Genomic DNA, 27,992 nt, shown 5'->3' on the forward strand with positions numbered 1-27,992 from the left:
TGGGGTAAGGCATTACACATCCGCCCCGTATCATCCAGCCACAAATGGATTGGCTGAGAGGTTCGTACAAACCTTTAAGAAGGCGATAAAGGCCATGTGCGACGATGAAATTCCACTACAGCATAAGATGGACAATTTCTTATTAGCCTACCGAAACGCGACACATGCAGTTACCAACCAGACCCCGGCCATGATGTTCTTTAACCGAAGGTTGAGATCTCGTCTGGACTTGCTCAGACCAAATGTGCGAAGAAATGTTGAGGACAAACAATTCCAGCACATCAATGAGAAGCCAACAAGGAGCTTCAATGTAGGGCAACCAGTCTTGGCCCGGGACTATCGAACAGAGAAGTGGCAACCCGGAACGATATGTACAAGGCAGGGGCCATTGATGTACACAGTGGATGTCGGGGAGAACATTGTGAGACGCCACGTCGATCAGATCTTAGCGTCACAGGAACGCATCAACCCCATGTCTCGAGTACCTGGGGATGAGCCCGACATACCGGTAGCATCTACTTCAGACCCAGTAGCAGTGGAACCCGATGAACTACCCGATGAAAAGGGGTCAGAATCGCCCCTGCACCAAGAACAAGAACCTCTGGAAAGGCGCTATCCCAAAAGGATCAGGAAGCCGCCCCAAAGACTGAATCTATAAATGGACTTTTGTTGTTTAATGTACATGTAAAAATGTTAATTGTTATTTGAATATTAGGGGGTATTATTAATCTAAAAGGGGAGGAATTGTCGTGTATGTGCCTTTAAGTCAGAACTACTTTTTACAGCTCCTGTATACTGTAGTACCGGCAGTGACCACACCGGTATATAAGCTTTGCGCATGCCTCTGTACCCCCAGTCTAGAGATTACCCTCCTCCAGTAAAGACCTGTTATTTGTTAATGTACAGCATCCGTGTGATTATTTATCCATTGAACCACGGATCCAACAGTTTCGATGTGAAAAATTAACATCTGGACAATGCTCTGAGTTTAACTGAAACAATGGGGTCACGATCGACTTCCTGACATGAATGGAAGGTACACAAGTCAATCAGCTAACCGGCCATCAACAGTAATAGAAATCACATTGAATATGCGTTACAGAAAGCGGGAGAGGAAATAAGGAGTTATCTTCGATCTCGCAACTCTGTACACCTCCGGTGATTGAATTACAGGTTGACGAGGTGTGAATGTCGGACAGTTCAGCAAACCGACAACTGAAACTGGTTGGGGGAGGCCCAGCATGGGGCCAGATGACTAAAAGAACTAACCACACCCACAGCTCTCTCTCCTTTTCGCTCGGAAGCTCTCCCTCTCTCTCTCGGAAGCTAGCTCTGACTACAGGATCTGCCAGGTGTAAGAAGGAAGCGAAAACGGTCATCTCCAGCTTCCAGCCTGCAATCGACGTTGGCCACAACCAGCCGGATGGGTGACTGTAAATATCAGTTGACTCTACAAGGGGTTTGCGCTGTGTAGGCAGCTGCAGTCAGATAAAGGAGGACAGGGACAGGTCATCCCCGATCCAGGCCTACAATCCACAACGGTAACGACTGGCCGTTTGGGTGATTGTAAGTTTCAGCCAAATCTCAACAGGTTTTTGTCTGTGTTTTGTTGGTTTTAATAAACTAACAGTTTTGGGTTGAATCTAAACCTTTGTGTCATCTACCATTTTATTCCTGTAAAACCCAGAGTCAAAGAACCCCTGTAAGGACGAGGAAACCAAACACCTTACAGCTGTGAAGTTCTTCCCAGATAAGTAACAGACCTTGAGAGTTCACTGCAAAAACAGGAACATCTTCAGACCATGAAGTAACCGGCCTTGAGGCACACTGACTAACTAACAAAACAGATAAGGAAGAGAGAGAGAGAGAGAGAGATAACAACTGCTGACCATTATTTGGGACATGAATGCTGTGGGCGGGTTGCCAAGTTTTAGTGCTGCTAAAAGAGGCTCGGGGCTGCAGCAAGTCGGGCAACTTGGTCAGTTGCCAGCTGAAGAAGTACTGCTCGTCACCGCCGAACCGAACCGAACCGAACCAACCACTCGTGGGTGTTAGTGTAAATGTGCTTGCTTATGATCACTTGAACTTAAAGTAAATGAATCGATCCATGCGTGCTTACTTGTAATAAGTGAATGAACGAGTACGGGTTGTAGACTTTTACTATATGTAACAGTTTTGTGTGTGCTTACTTGTAACCTCTTGCTGATTTTTAAGTAAAGGAGTAGTTTTCCCTGAAATCTTTGTCTCGAGTTGTTTGTTCCGCTGGGTCTGAACTCGATAAACTGTTGGACGGGGTAAAGGTAATTTGCACGTCCTACATATAAAAAAGTCATATAAAATCATAGAATCATAGAATGATTACAGCACGGAAGAAGGCCATGTGGCCCGTCGAGCCTGTGCCGACTCTCAGCTAGTCCCACTCCCCTGCCCTTTCCCCGTAGCCCTGCAATTTTCCCCCCTTCAGATACTTATCCAACTCCCTTTTGAAAGATAAGATTGAGTTTACCTCCACCCTTTCAGGCAGTGCATTCCAGATCTTAACCACTCGCTGCGTAAAAAAGTTTTTTCTTGCGTCGCCTTTGGTTCTTTTGCCAATCACCTTAAATCTGTGTCCTCTGGTTCTCGACCCTTCTGCCAATGGGACCAGTTTCTCTCTATCTACCCTGTCCAGACCCCTCATGATTTTGAACACCTCGATCAAATCTCCTCTCAATCGTCTCTGCTCCAAGGAGAACAACCCTAGCTTCTCCAGTCTATCAATGTAACTGAAGACCCTCATTCCTGGAATCATTCTCGTAAATCTTTTCTGCACCCTCTCTAAGGCCTTCACATCCTTCCTAAAGTGCGGTGCCCAGAATTAGACACAATACTCCAGTTGGGGCCTAACCAATGGGCCGGATTTTTCGATCGGAGGCTTCCTACGGGCGGATGCCTCTGATCAGAAAAAATCTACGAACTTACCTGTTGGCACCGCAGGTCCCGAGACTTCCGATCCTGGGCCTCTGCTCTACGAAATGCACTTAGGCCCAGGTATCCCAGGGGCGCATGCGGTTCACAAGCGTCCCTGGGATCACGTGGGCCAGGCGAACCAATGAAAGAAGGGAATCCCCCTTCATACTTTTGACAGGTCTCTACGGACTGATCTGTCAAAGGTATGAATGGGGATCACTTAAAAAACAGTTAAACATTAAATAATTTTTTTAAATCACGTATTTAAAATTAGTTAAAATTACATTAAATGAAATATTTTAAACAAAAATTAAATTTTTGAAACAAAGAATTAAAGTTTTTAACGGGGCTAAAAATAAACTTACCTTTATTAAAAGTATTTTTAAATTATGAATGAGTGATTTAAAAAAAAAACTCTTATGCTGGTAAATGCAGGCCTGATGCCTGCTTTTACCAGGCGTAAGATTTTTAAAGGCTTTCAGCGGGCGGAGGTTGTGCAGAGAGCGGAACTCTCCGCCCGCGGAGGCCCCTTTCCCGGGCAGGCATGCGATCTGTCAAGATGCGCTTCGCATGCCTGAAACCGGCACATGCGAGGCCCCTACGGGCGCGTACACGCATCGTACCCACCCATGGGGGTCAGAAAATCTGGCCCAGTGTTTTATACAGGTTCATCATAATTTCCACACTTTTGTACTCTAAGCCTCTATTCATGAAGCCCAGGATTCCGTAAGCCTTTTTTAACTGCTTTCTCAACCTGCCCTGCCACCTTCAACAATTTGTGCACACATATCCCTAGGCCTCGTGCACCCCCTTAGAATTGTGCCCACTAGTTTATATTTCTTCCCCTCATTCTTTCTACCAAAATGTATCACTTCACACTTTTCTGCAATAAATTTCATCTGCCACGTGTCCGCCCATTTCACCAGCCTGTCTATGTCCTCTTGAAGCCTATCACTATCCTCCGCACTGTTCACTATACTTCCAAGTTTTGTGTCATCTGCAAATTTTGAAATTGTGCCCTGTACACCCAAGTCCAAGTCATTAATATATATCAAGAAAAGCAGTGGCCCTAGAACTGACCCCTGGGGAACACCACTGTATACCTTCCTCCAGTCTAAAAAACAACCGTTCGCCACTACTCTCTGTTTCTTGTCACTTTGCCAATTTCGTATTCATGCTGCCACTGTCCCTTTTAGTCCATGGGCTTCAATTTTGCTGGCAAGCCTATTATGTGGCACTTTGTCGAACACCTTTTGGAAGTCCATGTACACCACATCAACCGCATTACCCTCATCAACCCTCTCTGTTACCTCATCAAAAAACTTGATCAAGTTGGTTAAACACAATTTGCCTTTAACAAATCCGTGCTGGCTTTCCTTAATTAATCCACACCTATCCAAGTAACTGTTGATTTTGTTTACTGTTTCTAAAAGCTTCCCCACAGGTTAAACTGACTAGCCTATAGTTGCTGGGTTTACCTTTACACCCTTTTTTGAACCAGGGTGTAACATTTGCAATTCTCCAGTCCTCTGGCACCACCCCCGTATCGAAGGAGGATTGAAATATTATGGCCAGTACCTCCACGATTTCCGCCCTTAATTCCCTCAGCATCCTAGGATGCACCCATCCGCTCCAGGTGATTTATCTACTTTTGATTTATCTACTTTAAGTACAGCCAGCCTTTCTAATACCACTTCTTTATCAATTTTTATCCTATCAAGTGTCTCCACTACCTCCTCCTTCACTATGTCTGTGGTAGCATCCTCTTCCTTGGTAAAGACAGATGCAAAGTGCTCATTTAGTACCTCAACCATAGCCTCTGCCTCCATGCGGAGGTCTCCTTTGTGATCCCTAACCGGCCCCACCACTCCTCTTACTACCCGTTTACTATTTATATGCCTGTAGAAGACTTTTGGGTTCCTTTTATGTTGGCTGCTATTCTATTCTCATACTCTCTCTTTGCCCCTCTTATTTTCTTTTTCACTTCTCCTCTCGCCTTTCTATATATAGCCTGATTTTCAGATGTATTTGCAACCTGACATCTGTCATATTCTCTATCTCTTTCGTCATCCAGGGAGCCCTGACTTTAGTTGCCCTGCCTTTCCCCCAGTGGGAATGTACCTCAACTGTACCTGAACTATTTCCTCTTTACTTGCTTTTACTTTACTCCTCTTTTACTTTACATTGGGGAAAGGATTTCCAAGGGGCTTCTCCTGATGTCCCGCAGGGTAACTTCGGCAGAAACCTTGGAGTAACAGTGTGCCGCTCTAAGTGACTACAAATTCCAAGATCCCCTTCAGCCATGTCCAGTTTCTGGTGTTTCTGGTGTGATGGGCTCTATTTCTTTCTTCCACTGGTGCTTCCCATTGGTGACATTACACACTGAGGGGTCGATTTTCCCGCAGGTGAGGGGAATTGTCGGGTTCCCCGAATGTCGGGGCTCCCACACGAATCTAAATGGGTCTGCCACATCGATGCAATTTTCCCTCAATTGGCCAATTCATTTCCAACGTGTGGGAACCCTTGCTAATTGACTATTTCCAGTCAGAAAGTCCCACAGTATGATGTCATCATTCGTGGTGCTTTCAAGGTCCACAGCAAGCACTGCATCCTCTGAAGGCTTCCAAACGAACCATACAGGATGGCAGATGAGCCTGCAGCAGCTGTGGTCAGTGCCAGACCCCGAGCTGCCTCCAAATTCAACGAGGCTTCACTGCAGGCATTATTGGATGGGGTTAGGGCCCACAGGGAGGTCCTCTTCCCTAGGTCAGGCAGGAAGAGGCCTCCCACTGAGACCAAGGCTGCATGGATGCAGGTGACAGCAGATGCCAACTCGCTGGGAGTCACCAGAAGAACCTTGGCATTACATCTCTAACTCCTTCCTTTACTCCCCCACAGTACCATCCAGAGCCCCCGTCCCCACTGTGGAGGAGGAAGAGGCTGTGCAGCTAGACTCCTCAGAGGAAGCTCCAACCCCTGAGGGCGCAGCGTCAGCAGAAGTAAGCGCACCCAGCACCAGCGCAGACACTCACACCTCGGGGGGACCTTCGGGACATAGAGTAGTGTTGTCACCTGGTGTATCGCAGCTCACAAGTGAGCATCAGCAGATTGTGGAGACAGGGACAGCAGTGGAGAGTCCTCGTCAGAGGGCGCAGGACTCTGCCAGCTCAGCTCAGCTGCGCTGCATGTCGACCCTCTGCCTCTGGGTCCACCCGCAAGAGAAGAGGTGATGGATCTCCATGCACAGATGCAGGAGTCTGGCAGGTTTTGTCTCCAGGGTCACTGCGAGTGTGGAGCGAATGGAGGAGTCCATAGCGAAGATGAGCTGAGCCTTTGCGTAGTCATTGGCGCATGAACGCATCACCATGGAAAGGTTGGCAACCTCCATGGCGGAGATAACTCACCAGGGTATGGAAAACATGGTGAGTGTTCATAATAGAATGACATCTCTTGAGGAGCGATGGGCATCTATTGAACAGAGAAACCAGACCTTCATGGAAGTCCTTCTGAGTAGGACTGCCAGTGCAGAAACGGGTCCCCATGGCCCCCTAAAGCGCAGCAAAGTGCTCTCAAGCCACTTCCAAGCGCTGGCCCCTTCTGGCCTGTGCAGCTTCAAGTGAGTGAGCAGCAGCCTGGTGCTCCTGGTGCTCATCATGCTGTTCCTGGTTCTGCTGCTGCCGCCTCTGCTGCTGGAGATCCTCTAATAGCATGAAAGGAAGGAAGAAAAGGCCTCCCATACTTCTGGTAGATGCCTCCGTTGAGGAAGCGCTGAGTGAGGGTGGCGAGAGGTGCTTCCCAGGAGTTCACATTGGAGAAGTGTGTGAGGCTCCAACCTGCCACAGCTGTGCCTAAGCCTGGAACAAGTTGCCCCAAGCCTGAAACAACAAGGTCCTGCAACCTACAAATGATGTCTGATTAAATCTCTTCTTTCCTGATTGGCCTGCAGCTGATAGTCAGCAAGCCGATATTGTTCACACCAGGTTTAATCAGCGGGGTTCCCACCAGGCGTGTTTAGCGTGGGAAAAGGCTGAAAATAGCAAGGGCCCCTTAAAATGGCATTATAGATGCCAATTATTGGTGATTAGGCTGCCTAAAGACCAGTCCCGCCTGCTGCGGGCGGGACTGATTCGGGTCGGATTGAAACGCCGGAGTGAAAGTCGGACGGGGCGGGGAATCAGGCGGGGGGGGGGGTCGCGACCCCTATTTTGGAGATTTCCCCCCCCCCCCCCCACGCCTGAAACCCTGCCTGACGACTCCAGGAAAATCGGCCCCTGAGTGTCTCCTCCAGCCCGGCCCCAGTCCCCACCCTCCAGCCCGGCCCCAGTCCCCACCCTCCAGCCCGGCCCCAGTCCCCATCCTCCACCCCGGCCCCATCCTCCACCCCGGCCCCACCCTATAGCCTCCCGGCCCACTGAATCTCCACCAGTTTGTAGACTTGGGCTGGATTTTATCAATGGAGGCGAGTAGCTAGAGGTGGGACTCCCACTTTTGGGGTTGTAGTCCCGCCTCCATCGAGTTGTGGCCAACCCACTCGATTTTCCCTTGATTGACCTTGTTGAGCCCACCCAGCAGGCTCAGCAGGCCAATTAAGGGCCACCCGGCAACAGGTGACGTCACAGATTGACATTTCATCTGTCAAGAGCTTTTGACAGATGAAATATCAGCGTTCGACAGCTGTTTGTAGCTGTCAAACACTGACAATCTGTACTCTAAGTTAATTCCTTCCTCTCAGGCTGATTCAGAGATCTCTCCAGACCAGAAAGCTGAATGCTGCAACTTTTGACAGCTCGCGGCCATTCTGCTTTCTGTGCCGGTGAGATGAGGGACTCCCGAGACCTGAAGGAAAGAAGCCTGCATTAGTAAGTAAAGGTAAGTAAAACTTCTTTAAATACGTTACACAGACCAAACACACTTACCTCTTCACTCATGCACCCATCACTCACCTGAACACCGGACATCTCGAACCCTCCAAGCCCTTCAGCCCGATGGTCCGCCTCCTCTAACTTGCCGTGGTTTGGAGCCATCGGGCAGCCCACACTTCAGGGATAAAAATAGGGATTAGGCTAAAAGCTGCCTGCTGACTACCTGTTAACAGGCAGTTAATTGGCACTAATCCCCTTCCCGCCTCGGGGAGGCGGCTCCCAGCACAGGTCGGGTACCCGCCTCCTGGGAAATGGGCATGGAGGTGGGTTGGGGCCGGGATGAGTTCATGCCCCCCGATTTCACGATTTTAACACCCCACACACCTCCATTACCGCCTCCACGGCCCTGGGAAGTTCTAGCCCCATGAGTCTAAGCTCACATCTGAAGAATGGCTCTTGGACAAGATACCTGGGGCAGGCTTGTGCCTGTGGAACTTTGCCCGAGCAGGAGTCAGCACCTTCAGCCTACATGAGGGAGCATACGGTGCGAGCCCTCGTGCCTCCGGTGTCTGGCTGCGATATTGCCCAGTAATGTCCCCTCACCAGGCTTTCCATTCACTGACCCACTCACACCTCAGCACTGCCCTGCTGCCCTGAGTCAGGCAGCTGCTCTCCGGTTTCTCTCACACACTCACTCTGTGCCCACACTGCAGGCGGGTCCGCAGGCTACCCTTAGTAAACAACAGTCACCATTTAAAAAATATTGTTTATTGAAGATTTACAAATTGTAACTTTGCATCGATAAAACAGTAAAATGGGTTCCAATTAGCAAGCAAGTTTAAAAAAAGGTGAGGAAGTGGTATGTGTCTTGGGAATTTGGAAGAGGATAGTTTGTGTACGTTGTTTATTGGGAGGAGGACGCAGTGATTGTTAGTGTGTTCTATCTGTCAACTCCGTGGCAGGTTAACAAAGCCTGAATAAAACTGCGGCCCTTTCACCTACTGAAAAAGTTTGAGAGTCTGAGGCAGGTGGGTGCCCAGTGTCCCAGAGTTTGGAAAAGGGTTCTCAGCCCTGAATCACCGCCTTGCTGGTGTGCTGACTGTAGCTTTTCCAGACTAACTTCCTGCATGGCAAGTTTTATCAGTTAACTGATAGAATAGTATTTTATCGTCAACGAGAGGCTACAGGGACACTTTGTGTTCCAGCCGAGAGAAGGAAAACTGACTGCGCCGCTTCTGTTCTGCAGTACATTTCAGAACAGAGTACAGCTCCTGCAAACTCTTTACATCTGCTATAGCATTGTGAGATTCATAACTTTTCTGAAGAAAAGTTTGCACCAATTCAATTTGCTTATAGCTGTTGACCTCTGACCTGGGAACAATAATCTTGGCCAGCCATAATGTATCCAGGAATCCAGTCACACATCTGGCAAATTGATCTTTCATGGAGAGCTCTTCCCAGACTCTAAAAATGATCGGACTGTCAAAGTTCCAGATGTTGTGGCCTGCTAACAGAGGCCTGTCCATGGACTGCAGGAACTGGAGGAAAGCAGCCATGGCGTCCCGGAGGCTGTAGGTCATCTGAGGTTCTCCTCTCAGGTACACGGTTCCATTCATGACCTCCAATCCATGAACGGCTGTAGCACCTGCCGAGATGGGGCAGCGAGGCATGATGTACTTCGCAAACACCTTCTCACCACTCACAGCTGCCAGCTGCACAATATCACAATTTATTCCTAGAAGACAGATAAAATGTTAAAGTACAACTTTCACAGAATCACCAGTGCAGATAGAGGCCATTTCGGCCCATCGAGCCTGCACTGACACATATCCCACCCTATCCCCGTAACCCCACATATTTAATCCCCTAACACTAAGGGTCAATTTATCATAACCAAATCAACCTAACCTGCACATCTTTGGACTGTGGGAGGAAACTGGAGCACCCGGAGGAAACCCACCCAGACACGGGGAGAATGTGCAAACTCCACACAGACAGTCGCCCGAGGCCAGATTGAACCCGGGTTCCTGGCGCTGTGAGGCAACAGAGCTAACCACTATGCCACCGTGCCCCTCTTTACAGACTGGATTTTACAGACTGACCGATGCTGCACTGCAACATCAAATCCCCACTTTGTGGTTTCATTTCGATAGTTTCTGGCTGGAGAGTGAAAGGGAGTGAGCCTGCAATCGAGATAGTGAAAGTCTAATATTAAACCTCCGCTCCAGCAGTTTCAATAGGAGCCCCTCAAAGCTCGGTGAATGAGCTCTACACACACCACAAAGGAAATCAATGGCTCCCAGCGGATGAGACACAGGTAGACTGGGCTGGGAGAGAGACACGGGTAGACTGGGCTGGGAGTGAGACACGGGTAGACTGGGCAGGGAGTGAGACACAGGTAGACTGGGCTGGGAGAGAGGCACGGGTAGACTGGGCTGGGAGTGAGACACGGGTAGACTGGGCAGGGAGTGAGACACAGGTAGACTGGGCAGTGAGTGAGACACGGAGAGACTGGGCTGGGAGTGAGACACGGAGAGGCTGGGCTGGGAGTGAGACACGGGTGGATTGGGCTGGGAGTGAGACACGGGTAGACTGGGCAGGGAGTGAGACACGGGTAGACTGGGCTGGGAGAGAGACACGGGTAGACTGGGCTGGGAGTGAGACACGGGTAGACTGGGCTGGGAGAGAGACACGGGTAGACTGGGCTGGGAGTGAGACACGGGTAGACTGGGCTGGGAGTGAGACACGGGTAGACTGGGCTGGGAGAGAGACACGGAGAGACTGGGCTGGGAGTGAGACACGGAGAGACTGGGCTGGGAGTGAGACACGGGTAGACTGGGCTGGGAGTGAGACACGGAGAGACTGGGCTGGGAGTGAGACACGGGTAGACTGGGCTGGGAGTGAGACACGGGTAGACTGGGCTGGGAGTGAGACACGGAGAGACTGGGCTGGGGTGAGACACGGAGAGACTGGGCTGGGAGTGAGACACGGGTAGACTGGGCAGGGAGTGAGACACGGAGAGACTGGGCTGGGAGAGAGACACAGGTAGACTGGGCTGGGAGAGAGACACGGGTAGACTGGGCTGGGAGTGAGACACGGAGAGACTGGGCTGGGAGTGAGACACGGGTAGACTGGGCTGGGAGAGAGACACGGGTAGACTGGGCTGGGAGTGAGACACGGGTAGACTGGGCTGGGAGTGAGACACGGGTAGACTGGGCTGGGAGAGAGACACGGGTAGACTGGGCTGGGAGTGAGACACGGGTAGACTGGGCTGGGAGTGAGACACGGAGAGACTGGGCTGGGAGTGAGATACGGGTAGACTGGGCTGGGAGTGAGACACAGGTAGACTGGGCAGGGAGTGAGACACGGAGAGACTGGGCTGGGAGTGAGACATGGAGAGACTGGGCTGGGAGTGAGACACGGGTAGACTGGGCTGGGAGTGAGACACGGAGAGACTGGGCTGGGAGTGAGACACGGGTAGACTGGGCTGGGAGTGAGACACGGAGAGACTGGGCTGGGAGTGAGACCTGGAGAGACTGGGCTGGGAGTGAGACACGGGTAGACTGGGCTGGGAGTGAGACACAGAGAGACTAGGCTGGGAGTGAGACACGGAGAGACTGGGCGGGGAGTGAGACACGGGTAGACTGGGCTGGGAGTGAGACCTGGAGAGACTGGGCTGGGAAACATAGAGAAACATATAAACATAGAAGATAGGAGCAGGAGTAGGCCATTCGGCCCTTCGAGCCTGCTCCGCCATTCAATGAGATCATGGCTGATCATCCAAATTCAGTACGATAGCAAAATACTGCAGATGTTGGATATCCGAAATAACAACAGAAAATGCTGGAAAAACTCAGCAGGTCAGGCAACATCCGTGGAGAGAAATTTGAGTTGACGTTTCGGGTTGGACCCTTCTTCAAAACTGGAAAGAAAAGAAACTAGATCGAAGGCAGGGCTGCGATCGGATAAAAGAATAAAAGAAACAAAAGAAGTAAAAGAGATTAGAAGCTAGACGAGATGGTAATAGGCTGGGATTAGGTGTAAAGTGTACTGGCAAGGCAAAAGATAGCTGCCAGGTGTGAGAGAGAAACAAAAGGATTTATAATGGAAAAGATCCTCACACCAGCATGCCTGGACTTAGACCATCGGGAGGCGGACGCATCCACCAAGTTTGCTCACTGGCTTAGGTGCTTTGAAAGATTCCTGATCGCCTCCGCTGCAACGGTCAAATCGGATGAGGACAAACTGGATGTCCTGACCTCCAAAGTGAACCACCGAGCGTACTCGGTCATCCAGGACGCGACTTCGTACACGGCTGCTCTCAAGCTCCTCAAGGACCAGTACACGCGCCCAGTGAACGAGGTGTACGCCAGGCACCTCCTGGGGAGTCGTAAACAACAACCTGGGGAATCGACCGAGGAATACCTTCAGGCACTGTCCCATTTCATTTTCTCTTGTAATTGTTCCACTCCTTTCCCCCCGCACCCCCCCTTTCCTTTTGTTTCTCTCTCACACCTGGCAGCTATCTTTTGCCCTGCCAGTACACTTTACACCTAATCCCAGCCTATTACCATCTCGTCTAGCTTCTAATCTCGTTTACTTCTTTTGTTTCTTTTATTCTTTTGTCCGATCGCAGCCCTGCCTTCAATCTAGTTTCTTTTCTTTCCAGTTTTGAAGAAGGGTCCAACCCGAAACGTCAACTCAAATTTCTCTCCACGGATGTTGCCTGACCTGCTGAGTTTTTCCAGCATTTTCTGTTGTTAATCCAAATTCAGTACCCTGTCCCTGCCTTCTCCCCATATCCCTTGATCCCTTTAGCCTTAAGAAGTATATCCAACTCTTTCTTGAATATACTTAATGAACTGGCCTCCACCGCCCTCTGTGGCAGAGAATTCCACAGGTTCACCACGCTCTGGGTGAAGAAATTCCTCCTCATTTCAGTCCTAAATGGCTTACCCCTTATCCTTAGACTATGACCCCTGGTTCTGGACTCCCCCGCCATCGGGAACATCCTTCCTGCATCTAGTCTGTCCAGGCCTGACAGAATTTTATAGGTTTCGATGAGATCCCCTTTCAATCTTCTAAACTCCAGTGAGTAAACTCCAGTGAGTCCTGGAGAGACTGGGCTGGGAGTGAGACATGGGGAGACTAGGCTGGGAGTGAGACATGGGTAGACTGGGCTGGGGATGAGACAGGGGTAGACTGGGCTGGGAGTGAGACACGGGTAGACTGGGCTGGGAGTGAGACATGGGTAGACTGGGCTGGGAGTGAGACAGGGGTAGACTGGGCTGGGAGTGAGACAGGGGTAGACTGGGCTGGGAGTGAGACACTGGTAGACTGGGCTGGGAGTGAGACACGGGTAGACTGGGCTGGGAGTGAGACACAGAGAGACTGGGCTGGGAGTGAGACACGGAGAGACTGGGCTGGGAGTGAGACACGGAGAGACTGGGCTGGGAGTGAGACACAGGTATACTGGGCTGGGAGTGAGACACAGGTAGACTGGCATGGGAGTGAGACACGGAGAGACTGGGCTGGGAGTGAGACACGGAGAGACTGGGCTGGGAGTGAGACCTGGAGAGACTGGGCTGGGAGTGAGACACGGGTAGACTGGGCTGGGAGTGAGACACAGAGAGACTGGGCTGGGAGTGAGACACGGAGGGAATGGGCTGGGAGTGAGACACGGAGAGACTGGGCTGGGAGTGAGACACGGAGAGACTGAGCTGGGAGTGAGACACATGTAGACTGGACTGGGAGTGAGACACGGAGAGACTGGGCTGGGAGTGAGACATGGAGAGACTGGGCTGGGAGTGAGACACGGGTAGACTGGGCTGGGAGTGAGACGCGGGTAGACTGGGCTGGGAGTGAGACGCGGGTAGACTGGGCTGGGAGTGAGACACAGAGAGACTGGGCTGGGAGTGAGACACGGAGAGACTGGGCTGGGAGTGAGACACGGAGAGACTGGGCTGGGAGTCAGACACGGAGAGACTGGCATGGGAGTGAGACACGGGTAGACTGGGCTGGGAGTGAGACATGGGTAGACTGGGCTGGGAGTGAGACACGGAGAGACTGGGCTGGGAGTGAGACCTGGAGAGACTGGGCTGGGAGTGAGACACAGGTAGACTGGGCTGGGAGTGAGACACGGAGAGACTGGGCTGGGAGTGAGACACGGAGGGACTGGGCTGGGAGTGAGACACGGAGAGACTGGGCAGGGAGTGAGACAGGGGTAGACTGGGCTGGGAGTGAGACACGGAGAGACTGGGCTGGGAGTTAAACATGGGTAGACTGGGCTGGGAGTGAGAGACGGAGAGACTGGGCTGGGAGTGAGACACGGAGAGACTGGGCTGGGAGTGAGACACGGAGAGACTGGGCTGGGAGTGAGACACGGAGAGACTGGGCTGGGAGTGAGACACGGAGAGACTGGGCTGGGAGTGAGACACGGAGAGTGGTCTGGGAGTGAGACACGTGTAGACTGGGCTGGGAGTGAGACATGGGTAGACTGGGCTGGGCGTGAGACACGGAGAGACTGGGCTGGGAGTGAGATAGGGGTAGACTGGGCTGGGAGTGAGACACGGGTAGACTGGGCTGGGAGTGAGACACGGGTAGACTGGGCTGGGAGTGAGACACGGGTAGACTGGGCTGGGAGTGAGACACGGGTAGACTGGGCTGGGAGTGAGACACGGGTAGACTGGGCTGGGAGTGAGACACGGAGAGACTGGGCTGGGAGTGAGACAGGGGTAGACTGGGCTGGGAGTGAGACACGGGTAGGCTGGGCTGGGAGTGAGACACGGGTAGACTGGGCTGGGAGTGAGACACGGGTAGACTGGGCTGGGAGTGAGACACGGGTAGACTGGGCTGGGAGTGAGACACGGAGAGACTGGGCTGGGAGTGAGACAGGGGTAGACTGGGCTGGGAGTGAGACACGGGTAGACTGGGCTGGGAGTGAGACACGGGTAGACTGGGCTGGGAGTGAGACACGGGTAGACTGGGCTGGGAGTGAGACACGGGTAGACTGGGCTGGGAGTGAGACATGGAGAGACTGGGCTGGGAGTGAGACACGGAGAGACTGGGCTGGGAGTGAGACACGGGTAGACTGGGCTGGGAGTGAGACACGGGTAGACTGGGCTGGGAGTGAGACACGGAGAGACTGGGCTGGGAGTGAGACACGGAGGGACTGGGCTGGGAGTGAGACACGGGTAGGCTGGGCTGGGAGTGAGACACGGGTAGACTGGGCTGGGAGTGAGACAGGGAGAGATTGAGCTGGGAGTGAGACCTGGAGAGACTGGGCTGGGAGTGAGACACAGAGAGGCTGGGCTGGGAGTGAGACACGGAGAGACTGGGCTGGGAGTGAGACACGGGTAGACTGGGCTGGGAGTGAGACACGGGTAGACTGGGCTGGGAGTGAGACATGGGGAGACTGGGCTGGGAGTGAGACACGGGTAGAATGGACTGGGAGTGAGACACGTGTAGACTGGGCTGGGAGTGAGACATGGGTAGACTGGGCTGGGAGTGAGACACGGGTAGACTGGGCTGGGAGTGAGACACGGAGAGACTGGGCTGGGAGTGAGACACGGAGAGACTGGGCTGGGAGTGAGACACAGAGAGACTGGGCTGGGAGTGAGACACGGAGAGACTGGGCTGGGAGTGAGACACGGAGAGACTGGGCTGGGAGTGAGACACGGAGAGACTGGGCTGGGAGTGAGACACGGAGAGACTGGGCTGGGAGTGAGACACGGAGAGACTGAGCTGGGAGTGAGACACGGAGAGACTGGGCTGGGAGTGAGACACGGAGAGACTGGGCTGGGAGTGAGACACGGAGAGACTGGGCTGGGAGTGAGACACGGAGAGACTGAGCTGGGAGTGAGATACGGGTAGACTGGGCTGGGAGTGAGACACGGGTAGACTGGGCTGGGAGTGAGACACGGGTAGACTGGGCTGGGAGTGAGACACGGGTAGACTGGGCTGGGAGTGAGACACGGAGAGACTGGGCTGGGAGTGAGACACGGGTAGACTGGGCTGGGAGTGAGACACGGGTAGACTGGGCTGGGAGTGAGGCACGGGTAGACTGGGCTGGGAGTGAGACACGGGTAGACTGGGCTGGGAGTGAGACACGGGTAGACTGGGCTGGGAGTGAGACACGGAGAGACTGGGCTGGGAGTGAGACACGGGTAGGCTGGGCTGGGAGTGAGACACGGGTAGACTGGGCTGGGAGTGAGACACGGAGAGACTGGACTGGGAGTGAGACACGTGTAGACTGGGCTGGGAGTGAGACACGGAGAGACTGGGCTGGGAGTGAGACACGGAGAGACTGGGCTGGGAGTGAGACACGGAGAGACTGGGCTGGGAGTGAGACACGGAGAGACTGGGCTGGGAGTGAGACACGGAGAGACTGGGCTGGGAGTGAGACACGGAGAGACTGGGCTGGGAGTGAGACACGGGTAGACTGCGCTGGGAGTGAGACACGGGTAGACTGGGCTGGGAGTGAGACACGGGTAGACTGGGCTGGGAGTGAGACACGGGTAGAGTGGGCTGGGAGTGAGACACGGGTAGACTGGGCTGGGAGTGAGACACGGGTAGACTGGGCTGGGAGTGAGACACGGAGAGACTGGGCTGGGAGTGAGACACGGAGAGACTGGGCTGGGAGTGAGACACGGAGAGACTGGACTGGGAGTGAGACACGTGTAGACTGGACTGGGAGTGAGACACGGAGAGACTGGGCTGGGAGTGAGACGCAGAGAGACTGGGCTGGGAGTGAGGCACGGAGAGACTGGGCTGGGAGTGAGACACGGGTAGACTGGGCTGGGAGTGAGACACGGAGAGACTGGGCTGGGAGTGAGACACGGGTAGACTGGGCTGGGAGTGAGACACGGAGAGACTGGGCTGGGAGTGAGACACGGGTAGACTGGGCTGGGAGTGAGACACGGAGAGACTGGGCTGGGAGTGAGACACGGGTAGACTGGGCTGGGAGTGAGACACGGGTAGACTGAGCTGGGAGTGAGACACGGGTAGACTGGGCTGGGAGTGAGACACGGGTAGAGTGGGCTGGGAGTGAGACACGGGTAGACTGGGCTGGGAGTGAGACACGGGTAGACTGGGCTGGGAGTGAGACACGGGTAGACTGGGCTGGGAGTGAGACACGGAGAGACTGGGCTGGGAGTGAGACACGGAGAGACTGGGCTGGGAGTGAGACACGGAGAGACTGGACTGGGAGTGAGACACGTGTAGACTGGACTGGGAGTGAGACACGGAGAGACTGGGCTGGGAGTGAGACACGGAGAGACTGGGCTGGGAGTGAGACACGGAGAGACTGGGCTGGGAGTGAGACACGGGTAGACTGGGCTGGGAGTGAGACACGGAGAGACTGGGCTGGGAGTGAGACACGGGTAGACTGGGCTGGGAGTGAGACACGGAGAGACTGGGCTGGGAGTGAGACACGGGTAGACTGGGCTGGGAGTGAGACACGGAGAGACTGGGCTGGGAGTGAGACACGGGTAGACTGGGCTGGGAGTGAGACACGGGTAGACTGGGCTGGGAGTGAGACACGGGTAGACTGGGCTGGGAGTGAGACACGGGTAGAGTGGGCTGGGAGTGAGACACGGGTAGACTGGGCTGGGAGTGAGACACGGGTAGACTGGGCTGGGAGTGAGACACGGAGAGACTGGGCTGGGAGTGAGACACGGAGAGACTGGGCTGGGAGTGAGACACGGGTAGACTGGGCTGGGAGTGAGACCTGGAGAGACTGGGCTGGGAGTGAGACACGGGTAGACTGGACTGGGAGTGAGACACGTGTAGACTGGACTGGGAGTGAGACACGGAAAGACTGGGCTGGGAGTGAGACACGGAGAGACTGGGCTGGGAGTGAGACACGGAGAGACTGGGCTGGGAGTGAGACACGGAGAGACTGGGCTGGGAGTGAGACACGGAGAGACTGGGCTGGGAGTGAGACACGGGTAGACTGGGCTGGGAGTGAGACACAGAGAGACTGGGCTGGGAGTGAGACACGGGTAGACTGGGCTGGGAGTGAGACACGGCGAGACTGGGCTGGGAGTGAGACATGGAGAGATTGGGCTGGGAGTGAGACACGGAGAGACTGGGCTGGGAGTGAGACACGGAGAGACTGGGCTGGGAGTGAGACACGGAGAGACTCGGCTGGGAGTGAGACACGGGTAGACTGGGCTGGGTGTGAGACACGGAGAGACTGGGCTGGGAGTGAGACATGGAGAGACTGGGCTGGGAGTGAGACACGGAGAGACTGGGCTGGGAGTGAGACACGGAGAGACTGGGCTGGGAGTGAGACACGGGTAGACTGGGCTGGGAGTGAGACACAGTGAGACTGGGCTGGGAGTGAGACACGGAGAGACTGGGCTGGGAGTGAGACACGGAGAGACTGGGCTGGGAGTGAGACACGGAGAGACTGGGCTGGGAGTGAGACACGGAGAGACTGGGCTGGGAGTGAGACACGGAGGGACTGGGCTGGGAGTGAGACACGGAGAGACTGGGATGCGAGTGAGACACAGGTAGACTGGGCTGGGGTTGACTGAGTATTGGGTTGACCTCTCGTTCAATCTCTCTCTTAATTCACACATTGACCTCTCACTCAGTCTCTCTCCTCACTCACACACTGACCTCTCACTCAGTCTCTCTCCTCACTCATACACTGACCTCTCACTCTGTCTCTCTCCTAATCCTTTCACTACCCCTTTCTGAGTCTCTCTCGTCAGTCATATACTACCCCTTAGCCCGTCTCCTTCCTAATTCTCATACTATCCCTCCGTTAGTCTCTCTGCCAAGTTCTAATTTGCTCTCTCTCTCTCCTGTGATGTTCCTATGTTTGTTTTATTATGGTGAAGTCTGTGCCCGAAGGCAAACTGTTGTATCCAGAAAGCAAAACCGTGTCACCGTGTGACGCAGCACCTGAGCACAAAGCAGAGGGGGTCTCCCTCAGATCAGACAGTCGGTACCTAGGCCTGTGGTTTCCAAGTCAAAGAACACCAGGGTCTCCTTCTCCTCTGTGCTCCCTGGAGGGGCGCTGGCTCTGTCACTGGCTGCAGCCCTCACTCCATCCTCTGGAACCTGCAGTTTCTAAAGTAAACAGACAGGGTTCAGCAGCCGAACTAATTCTGTAATTTTTAGTCACCTTAATAAGATCATTTTGTAATTGTGTGGGAGCCAGATGGAGTGTTCTGCTCAGATCTGGTGGTGACTAACTATCTAACTGGAGCAGGACCTGTGCTGTGTGTGTCGCAGTCACGGTGCTGACTGTCATGCTGCAAGAACAATCCTAAATGCTTGTTTACTAAAATCAACGTTACCGCCGCTGGTTACCACTAAACATCAGGGATAAAGGTTAAACCCCACAGAATAAAGAAGCTTTATTTTCTTTCCAACATACGCTGTGAAAAGCATTTTGAATACTTTGGACAGACTGTGATTAAAGCTAAAACAAAAGCACAATACTGCGGATGCTGGGAATCTGAAATAAAAACAGAAAATGCTGGAAACATTCAGCAGGTCATGGAGCATCTGGAGAGAGAAACAGAGTTAACGGTTCAGGTCAATGACCATTCGTCAGGGCTGGAAAAAGTTAGAGATGTAACAGATTTTTAAGGAAGTACAGGGGCAGGGGGAGAACAAAAGGGAAGGCCTGTGATAGGAAGGAAGGCAGGAGAGATTAAATGATAAAAGGGATGATGGGGCAAGGTGAAAGGGGGTGACAATGGGACAAGTAAAGGTGGGTCTAGAGGGTAAATAGTTACAGCAGAATAGGGGTGGGGGAGCCTAGAAAATGTGACAAAGAGGAGAAGGCTCTGTGGCCCAGGAGTGTGGCAGCAGTAAGAGCACAGCTTGCCCTGTCTGAAAGGGTTAAAAGGGCTAAGATGAGGGGAGTACGGAACAGAGCCTATATCCAACCATATAAGGAATTGGTATGAACAATGTCCAGAAGGAAAGTCTGGTGTAGTTGTGGCCAAAGTGCACAAACCCTGAATCACTAACTGAGGAATGTATTGAGAGATAACGTATGGGGTCACAAGACCAATGCACACAGGTCACAAGAATTTGCACCCGAAGCCAACTGTATGATGAAAGAAATGTATACGTGTAATGCACCAAATTGCAAACAGTAGCCACGACTCAGAACAAAACCTGTATATAAGGCAGGAGATTTTCAACGATCAGGGAGCATTCATTCCAGCAGGAGTGTCTTCCCTGTTGACTTGTAACTAAAGTTGCTTTACTGAATGAACCTCCGGACTCCGAGTGATTGATTGGGAATAAGGTGGACGTCGACCCTTTATATCAGAGGGTCCGTCTCGGGGAGAAGAAGCTCTCCCGGTTTACCTTACACTGTCCTAATAACATGCCACAGTCCCAACAGCAAGAAAAATGCCCTCGACTGCACTAAAGTAATATTTTCCATTGGTCACATCCATGGGGGTTCTCCCAACCCCTGTAGTTGGAACCCCAAGGGGAAGCAACGGTTGCTTTCCCCCGGGTGTTGGTCCAGTCTCCCACCGGAGCTGTGCCGAGATCCCAATAGAAAGCTCACAGTATTTCTGGCCCTTTCCAGTTAGTGCCCGTTTAACTCCATCTGCAACTAGACTGAGCCTGCTGCAAACTTACAGCAGCCCCTGACGATGGAGACTTTTATCCCGGTATTCTAGCCTGGGTCTCAGCTGAAAAGGCAGTGAAATCTCAGGGGTACCGAGATCTATAAAATACATCATTTATTTCCACTGACACCAGCCTCACGAACTGGTTTGCGAATGGTCTAGCGATAAGGCGCCCAGAACCCTTTTATATATTTCCCAGCCTGACAGGCCAGGTGTGCAGGAGCCTCTCCCAAACGCTTACCACAGCAGATGCCATCTCACGCTCAGCGATATCGCCAACTCTCACCGCAAGACCTGCAACAAAAAACAACTCTAGCTCAGAGATGAACCATTTCGCCCTTTTTTTTCCTCTCAGTTCTCTCCCCTCGTCTCCCGAAAACTCCTCAGGAATGCCAGTTCCACAGCTATCAGCAGCCATCCAGGACCTTCTCCAAGTGAAGGCCTTAGAGAGGGTGCAGAAAAAATTTACCAGAATGATTCCAGGGATGAGGGACTTCAGTTATGTTGATAGACCGGAGAAGCTGGGGTTGTTCTCCTTGGAGCAGGGAAGGTTGAGAGGAGATTTGATAGAGGTGTTCAAAATCAGGAGGAGTCTAGACAGAGTCGATAGAGAGAAACTGTTCCCATTGGCAGAAGGGTCGAGAACCAGAGGACACAGATTTAAGGTGATTGGCAAAAGAACCAAAGGCGACGTAAGAAAAACTTTTTTACGCAGCGAGTGGCTAAGATCTGGAATGCACTGCCCGAAAGGGGTGGAGGCAGATTCAATCTTATCTTTCAAAAGGGAATTGGATAAGTATCTGAAGGAAAAAAAATTGCAGGGCTACGGGGATAGGGCGGGGGAGTGGGACTAGCTGACAGTCGGCACGGGCTCGACAGGCCGAATGGCCTTTTTCCATGCTGTAACCATTCTATGATTCTATGTTTCTAAGTGGTCAGTTTTCATGTGTGGGTCCAATGAGTGTGTCAACCATGTGAAGCGTCCCACCCGAGCCTGGTCCCACTCTCGCCCGGTCCCACCCGAGCCTGGTCCCAGCCACCAACACACCTACACTTGCCAGTGTTGTCTTTGTGTGAGACAGTGAGAAGGTTCTGAGGAGCTGCTATTCCACCACGAGGTGGAAATAGTCCAGCCTCCCACAGAGAGAGACACCAGGAGCAGGATGCACATTCCCATGGGGGAGCACTGGGCCCTTACAGGCGCCTTAGTGACAGTGCAGTCGGTATAAAGCCCATCATTCCAAGGGTGCTAAGCCGCCTCGGTCACACTGGCACCAGCTCCTGGTCGCCGTGTAATGAGCAGTCCTGCTTCCCAGCAGCCGTTTCCTCGTTGGTCTAAACTTTGTGTTGTCTTTCATCCCCTGAACTCTCCCACTGCATCAGTGTGGCCTTTCCCCATTTCCCACGCCAGCTGTCCTGGAACCTCGCTGAGTCAGATTGCCACTTCGGGCTGGGTAGGCGCAGACATGCCCACAGGGAACTGAACTGAGACTGCCCAAGCTCATTTGGCACAGGAACTGTGCAGCCCGCAGACAGGGGAAGCTTTCACCCCACCCAGCTGGGCTCGATCCAGACTGAGGTGTGGAGAGCAGCTTCTAACCTGCTGCCAGATCCACCTCTCCCCTGTGACTTGTGGCCCCGATTTTCGGCTTGTCTGGGAAATGGTCGGGTTTCCCCAAATGTGGGGTTTCTGACACACATAAAAAAGTGTCAGCCAGCTCCACGCAATTTTCCCTCAATTGGCCAATTAATTCCCAGCATGTGGGAAGCCTTGCTAATTGCCCAATTCGTGTCAGAAATCCCCACAGTATGATGTCATCATCCGTGGTGCTTTCAAGGTCCATAGCAAGCACTGCATCCTCTGAAGGCTTCCAAACGAACCATACAGGATGGCAGAGGATCCTGCAGCAGCTGTGGCCAGTGCCAGACCCCGAGCTGCCTTCAAATTCGACGAGGCTTCACTGCAGGCATTATTGGATGGGGTTAGGGCCCACAGGGAGGTCCTCTTCCCTAGGTCAGGGAGGAAGAGGCCTCCCACTGAGACCAAGGCTGCATGGATGCAGGTGTCAGCAGATGCCAACTCGCTGGGAGTCACCAGAAGAACCATGGCATTACATCTCTATCTCCTTCCTTTACTCCCCCCACAGTACCATCCAGAGCCCCCGTCCTCACTGTGGAGGAGGAAGAGGCTGTGCAGCCAGACTCCTCAGAGGAAACTCCAACCTCTGAGGGCGCAGCGTCAGCAGAAGTAAGCGCACCCAGCACCAGCGCAGACACTCACACCTCGGGGGGGCCTTCGGGACATAGAGTACTGCTGTCACCTGGTGTTTCACAGCTCACAAGTGAGCCTCAGCAGATTCTGGAGACAGGGACAGCAGTGGAGAGTCCTCGTCGGAGGGCGCAGGACTCTGCCAGCTCAGCTCAGCTGCGCTGCATGTCGACCCTCTGCCTCTGGGTCCATCCGCAAGAGAAGAGGTGATGGATCTCCATGCACAGATGCAGGAGTCTCTGGCAGGTTTTGTCTCCAGGGTCGCTGCGAGTGTGGAGCGAATGGAGGAGTCCATAGCGACCATGAGCAGAGCCTTTGTGGAGTCATTGGCGCATGAACGCATCACCATGGAAAGGTTGGCAACCTCCATGTAGGAGATAACTCGCCAGGGTACGGAAAACATGGTGAGTGCTCATAAGAGAATGACATCTCTTGAGGAGCGTTGGCCATCTGTTGAACAGAGAAACCAGATCTTCATGGAAGTCCTTCTGAGTAGGACTGCCAGTGCAGAAACGGGTCCCACTGGCCCCCTAAAGCGCAGCAAAGTGCTCTCAAGCCACTTCCAAGCGCTGGCCCCTTCTGGCCTGTGCAGCTTCAGGTGAGTGAGCAGCAGCCTGGTGCTGTTCCTGGTTCTGCTGCTGCTGCCTCTGCTGTTGGAGATCCTCTAATGCCAGGAAGGGAAGGTACCAAAGGTCTCCCATACTTCTGGCAGATGCCTCTGTTGAGGGGGCGCTGAGTTAGGGTGGCGAGAGGGGCTTCCCAGGAGCTCACACTGGAGAAGTGTGTGAGGCTCCAACTTTCTACAGCTGTTCCTAAGGCTTCAAAAAGTTCCCCCAAGCCTTGATCAACAAGGTCCTGCAGCCTGTAAATGTTGCCTATTTAAATCTCTTCAGCCCTCAGCGACCTGCTGCTACAAGCAGGCCAACTGTTTTCGCGCCAGCTCCTTCCGGTGGGGTTCCCCGCAGGCGGGTTTCATGTGGGGAAAGCCCCAAAGTCGCAACGGCCCCGGAAAATCTTCCATAACAAGGTGATCACTGGTGATTCGTGCTCCGACCAGCAGCCCCGCCAGCGGCGGCCGGGACTGAAGCGGGTCGCGGGGAAGCGGCGGTCCGAAAGTGGGATGGGGCGGGGAATCAGGCGGGGGGGTCCCGAACAGGGGGGGGTCCCGAACCGCTTTTTCGCCGATTTCCGACCCCCGGAAATCGGGGCCGTCATGTTTCAGTAGGTCCTGCCCGCGGCCGCCCACACCCCATTCCCTGCCCTTTCCAACATTCCCTGGACAGGGGACAGAACTTGGCCACCACCCCCTAACCCAGGTCAGTCCTGGCCCCAACTCTTGTCCCACTAGGGACCGGTGAACTGAGTGCAGGCCGGGGACTGAGACTGGCACCTTCCAGTTACCCTGATCTTAAATTACAGGTCAGGGAAATAAATCACTCCCTGCTGCTGCTGCTGAGTCGCTGCTTAACCCATCACCTGCCCCAAGGTCCCATAGCTCCACTGGCAAAGGGACAGAGAGAGACAGAGAGAGAGGGGGGGGGGGGGGGGTCTTGCTGGTCCTACAGCGATCTGCTGCTGCCTTAGCCCATTGCAACAGCTCAACCTTCCCCTCATGAAGCCCCCCAGTCCCCTGACTGAGAATTACCCCCCATCGCTGAGCACCGCCAGCCCGCCCGCACCCCTAGTCTGACCCTCTGTCTGCCACCTGTGATCGAGCTGATGGCCTGTAACCTTATTATTGTATAAAACAAGGGAAATAAAGTCTCTCCACAGGCCGGTAGAGCACCTATCCCCAACACAGGACCCCCCAAAGACCCCTTCACTTCACAGCAGTGCCACTCACAGCTTGGCGCCGGTCCCCTGCTCCCAGTTGCTGCTCCTGTGCCTCCAGCAGTCCCTCGCCAGATGCTCCCAGCCTGTTTCAGAAAGGCTGAGCTGAGTGAGGTCATGACAATATGTTATATCCCCTGTGATTGGTTTAGAAACCCGCGTCCTCACTGACTGCCGAAACAAGCCGGGACATGCACCGAGCAAGTGTCATCTCAGAGGCCCAGACCGAGGAGCTTGCAGGCACCGACACTGCCTCGGACATGCTGCCGCCAAACTCCAGCCCCTTCCCCACTGAGGACTGCTTCCCCTCCAGCTGTGTCCTGTGTCCTGTGTAGGCGGGAGGGAGCGACTCCACAATGTCGCAGGGCTGTAACTGGGTCGGCCGACAGCGAGAGCGGAGCAACAGTAGAGGGTAAAGGATTCCAGAGAGTCTTCCGGCAGTGACAGGATCGTCAACTGTCAGCACACAGCACAGCGGGGAGCATGAGACAGTATTAACCGCAGCTCAGAACCCAGACCCTGAGCTGGAGAGACTCCAACACCACCCTCACTGACCCCCCCCCCCATCACCATCACTGCCCCCCCATCACCCTCACTGCCCCCATCACCCTCACTGCCCCCATCACCCTCACTGCCCCCCATCACCATCACTGCCCCCCATCACCCTCACTGCCCCCCATCACCCTCACTGCCCCCCATCACCCTCACTGCCCCCCATCACCGTCACTGCCCCATCACCCTCACTGCCCCCATCACCCTCACTGCCCCCATCACCCTCACTGCCCCCCCATCACCCTCACTGCCCCCCATCACCCTCACTGCCCCCATCACCCTCACTGCCCCCCATCACCCTCACTGCCCCCCATCACCCTCACTGCCCCCATCACCCTCACTGCCCCCATCACCCTCACTGCCCCCCCATCACCCTCACTGCCCCCATCACCATCACTGCCCCATCACCCTCACTGCCCCATCACCATCACTGCCCCCATCACCCTCACTGCCCCCCATCACCCTCACTGCCCCCATCACCATCACTGCCCCCCCAATCACCATCACTGCCCCTCATCACCCTGACTACCCCAATCTCCCTGACTACCCCCAATCACTGACTGCCCCCAATCACTGACTGCCCCCCATCACTGACTGCCCCAATCACTGACTGCCCCCAATCACTGACTGCCCCCCAATCACACTGACTGCCCCAATCACTGACTGCCCCCCAATCACTGACTGCCCCCCAATCACACTGACTGCCCCCATCACTGACTGCCCCCCAATCACTGACTGCCCCCAATCACTGACTGCCCCCCATCACTGACTGCCCCAATCACTGACTGCCCCCAATCACTGACTGCCCCCCAATCACACTGACTGCCCCAATCACTGACTGCCCCCCAATCACTGACTGCCCCCCAATCACACTGACTGCCCCAATCACTGACTGCCCCCCAATCACTGACTGCCCCCCAATCACACTGACTGCCCCAATCACTGACTGCCCCCAATCACTGACTGCCCCCAATCACTGACTGCCCCATCACTGACTGCCCCCAATCACTGACTGCCCCCCAATCATACTGACTGCCCCATCACTGACTGCCCCAATCACTGACTGCCCCCCAATCACTGACTGCCCCAATCACTGACTGCCCCCAATCACTGACTGCCCCCAATCACACTGACTGCCCCCATCACTGACTGCCCCAATCACTGACTGCCCCCAATCACTCTGTCTGCCCCAATCACTGACTGCCCCCAATCACTCTGTCTGCCCCAATCACTGACTGCCCCCAATCACTGACTGCCCCCAATAACTGACTGCCCCACAATCACTCTGACTGCCCCCAATCACTGACTGCCCCAATCACTGACTGCCCCCCATCACTGACTGCCCCCAATCACTCTGTCTGCCCCAATCACTGACTGCCCCCAATCACTGACTGCCCCAATCACTGACTGCCCCCCATCACTGACTGCCCCCAATCACTCTGTCTGCCCCAATCACTGACTGCCCCCAATCACTCTGACTGCCCCCCATCACTGACTGCCCCCAATCACTCTGTCTGCCCCAATCACTGACTGCCCCCAATCACTCTGTCTGCCCCAATCACTGACTGCCCCCAATCACTCTGTCTGCCCCAATCACTGTCTGCCCCAATCACTGACTGCCCCCAATAACTGACTGCCCCCCAATCACTCTGACTGCCCCCCAATCACTGACTGCCCCCAATCACTGACTGCCCCCCATCACTGACTGCCCCCAATCACTCTGACTGCCCCCCAATCACTGACTGCCCCCAATAACTGACTGCCCCCAATCACTGACTGCCCCCCATCACTGACTGCCCCCAATCACTCTGTCTGCCCCAATCACTGACTGCCCCCAATCACTCTGACTGCCCCCCATCACTGACTGCCCCCAATCACTCTGTCTGCCCCAATCACTGACTGCCCCCAATCACTCTGTCTGCCCCAATCACTGACTGCCCCCAATCACTGACTGCCCCCAATAACTGACTGCCCCCCAATCACTCTGACTGCCCCCCCATCACTGACTGCCCCCAATCACTCTGACTGCCCCCCAATCACTGACTGCCCCCAATCACTGACTGCCCCCAATCACCCTGATTGCCCTGTAGTTGTGGGCAAGAGGAAAGTGGAGGCTCAATCCATCACTAATGCTCCACAGGCTGTGTTAAACCTAAGAAGTCACACAACACCAGGTTATAGTGAAATCACAAGCTTTCGGAGCGCTGTCAGGTGAAGTGACGAAGGAGCAGCGCTCCGAAAGCTTGTGATTTCAACTAAAGCTGTTGGACTATAACCTGGTGTTGTGTGACTTCTTACATTTGTCCACCCCAGTCCAACTCCGGCATCTCCACACCATGTGTTAAACCTGACTGCAAACTCGGAGAAAACCCTGAGCTGCTTCCACCGATAGCTCAAGTAGTTTATCCATTGCGTAGCCGAGTCCGAAAGACCAGGAACCCCTGGGTTTCATTCCCAGTACGGGTGGAGATTTCTGATCTCAGTCTGGGTGGTGATAGGAGTTCCACAATTGGCCTCAGTGCCCCTGTGTTAGATGGACGGGTCAGTATTTCCCGCCTCCCCCTTGTCAATCACTATCCTGGACCCTGTGGAAAGGGCCTGTTTGTCGAGAGAGATAAAAACCCGCACTTGGGTGCGGTGCTGGAGAGCACCGCCCCCACCATGAGCCAGCGCCCCCCGAGCAGGGGCAGCGAAATAAACGCCCCAACTATTCATTAAATAGAGATAGGCATTCTTTTATCAGTATTAACCTGTTGCTGCGGGTTAAAAGAAATCGACAGAAAGTGACAGACTGAGTGACTTCCTATAGGTGAAACCGACATGTCATTGACAAAGTGGCGGGGAGGGCAGTTTAACCTGCGTCACTTCTACAAAAAATAACTTTCAGTTCCTGCGCTACACACTGAAAATGGAACTGAAATT

The 27,992-nt window shown here is 53.8% G+C and overlaps 1 protein-coding gene and 1 long non-coding RNA gene across 2 annotated transcripts; one reads left to right on the forward strand and one right to left on the reverse strand.

Moving 5' to 3' along the window:
- Positions 1 to 206: 206 nt before the first annotated feature.
- On the forward strand, positions 207 to 2,237 carry LOC147104916 (uncharacterized). Its single transcript, XR_015072403.1, has 2 exons — positions 207 to 1,566; positions 1,688 to 2,237. It is a non-coding gene; the product is annotated as an uncharacterized LOC147104916 (long non-coding RNA).
- A 6,326-nt stretch (positions 2,238 to 8,563) lies between these two features.
- Positions 8,564 to 24,941, reverse strand: LOC147104917 (protein PML-like). Its single transcript, XM_085962053.1, has 4 exons — positions 24,532 to 24,941; positions 20,661 to 20,713; positions 18,770 to 18,890; positions 8,564 to 9,546 (listed from the first exon to the last, which is right to left on the reverse strand). The coding sequence occupies exons 1-4, from the start codon at positions 24,635 to 24,637 to the stop codon at positions 8,993 to 8,995; spliced, it is 834 nt and encodes a 277-aa protein (XP_085818179.1). The 5' UTR covers positions 24,638 to 24,941; the 3' UTR covers positions 8,564 to 8,992.
- Between the last annotated feature and the right edge of the window lie 3,051 nt (positions 24,942 to 27,992).

The sequence above is a fragment of the Somniosus microcephalus genome, chromosome 19 (assembly GCF_052327205.1).
Source record: "Somniosus microcephalus isolate GS21.2 chromosome 19, FLI_Smic_1.0, whole genome shotgun sequence".
NCBI lineage: Eukaryota > Metazoa > Chordata > Chondrichthyes > Squaliformes > Somniosidae > Somniosus > Somniosus microcephalus.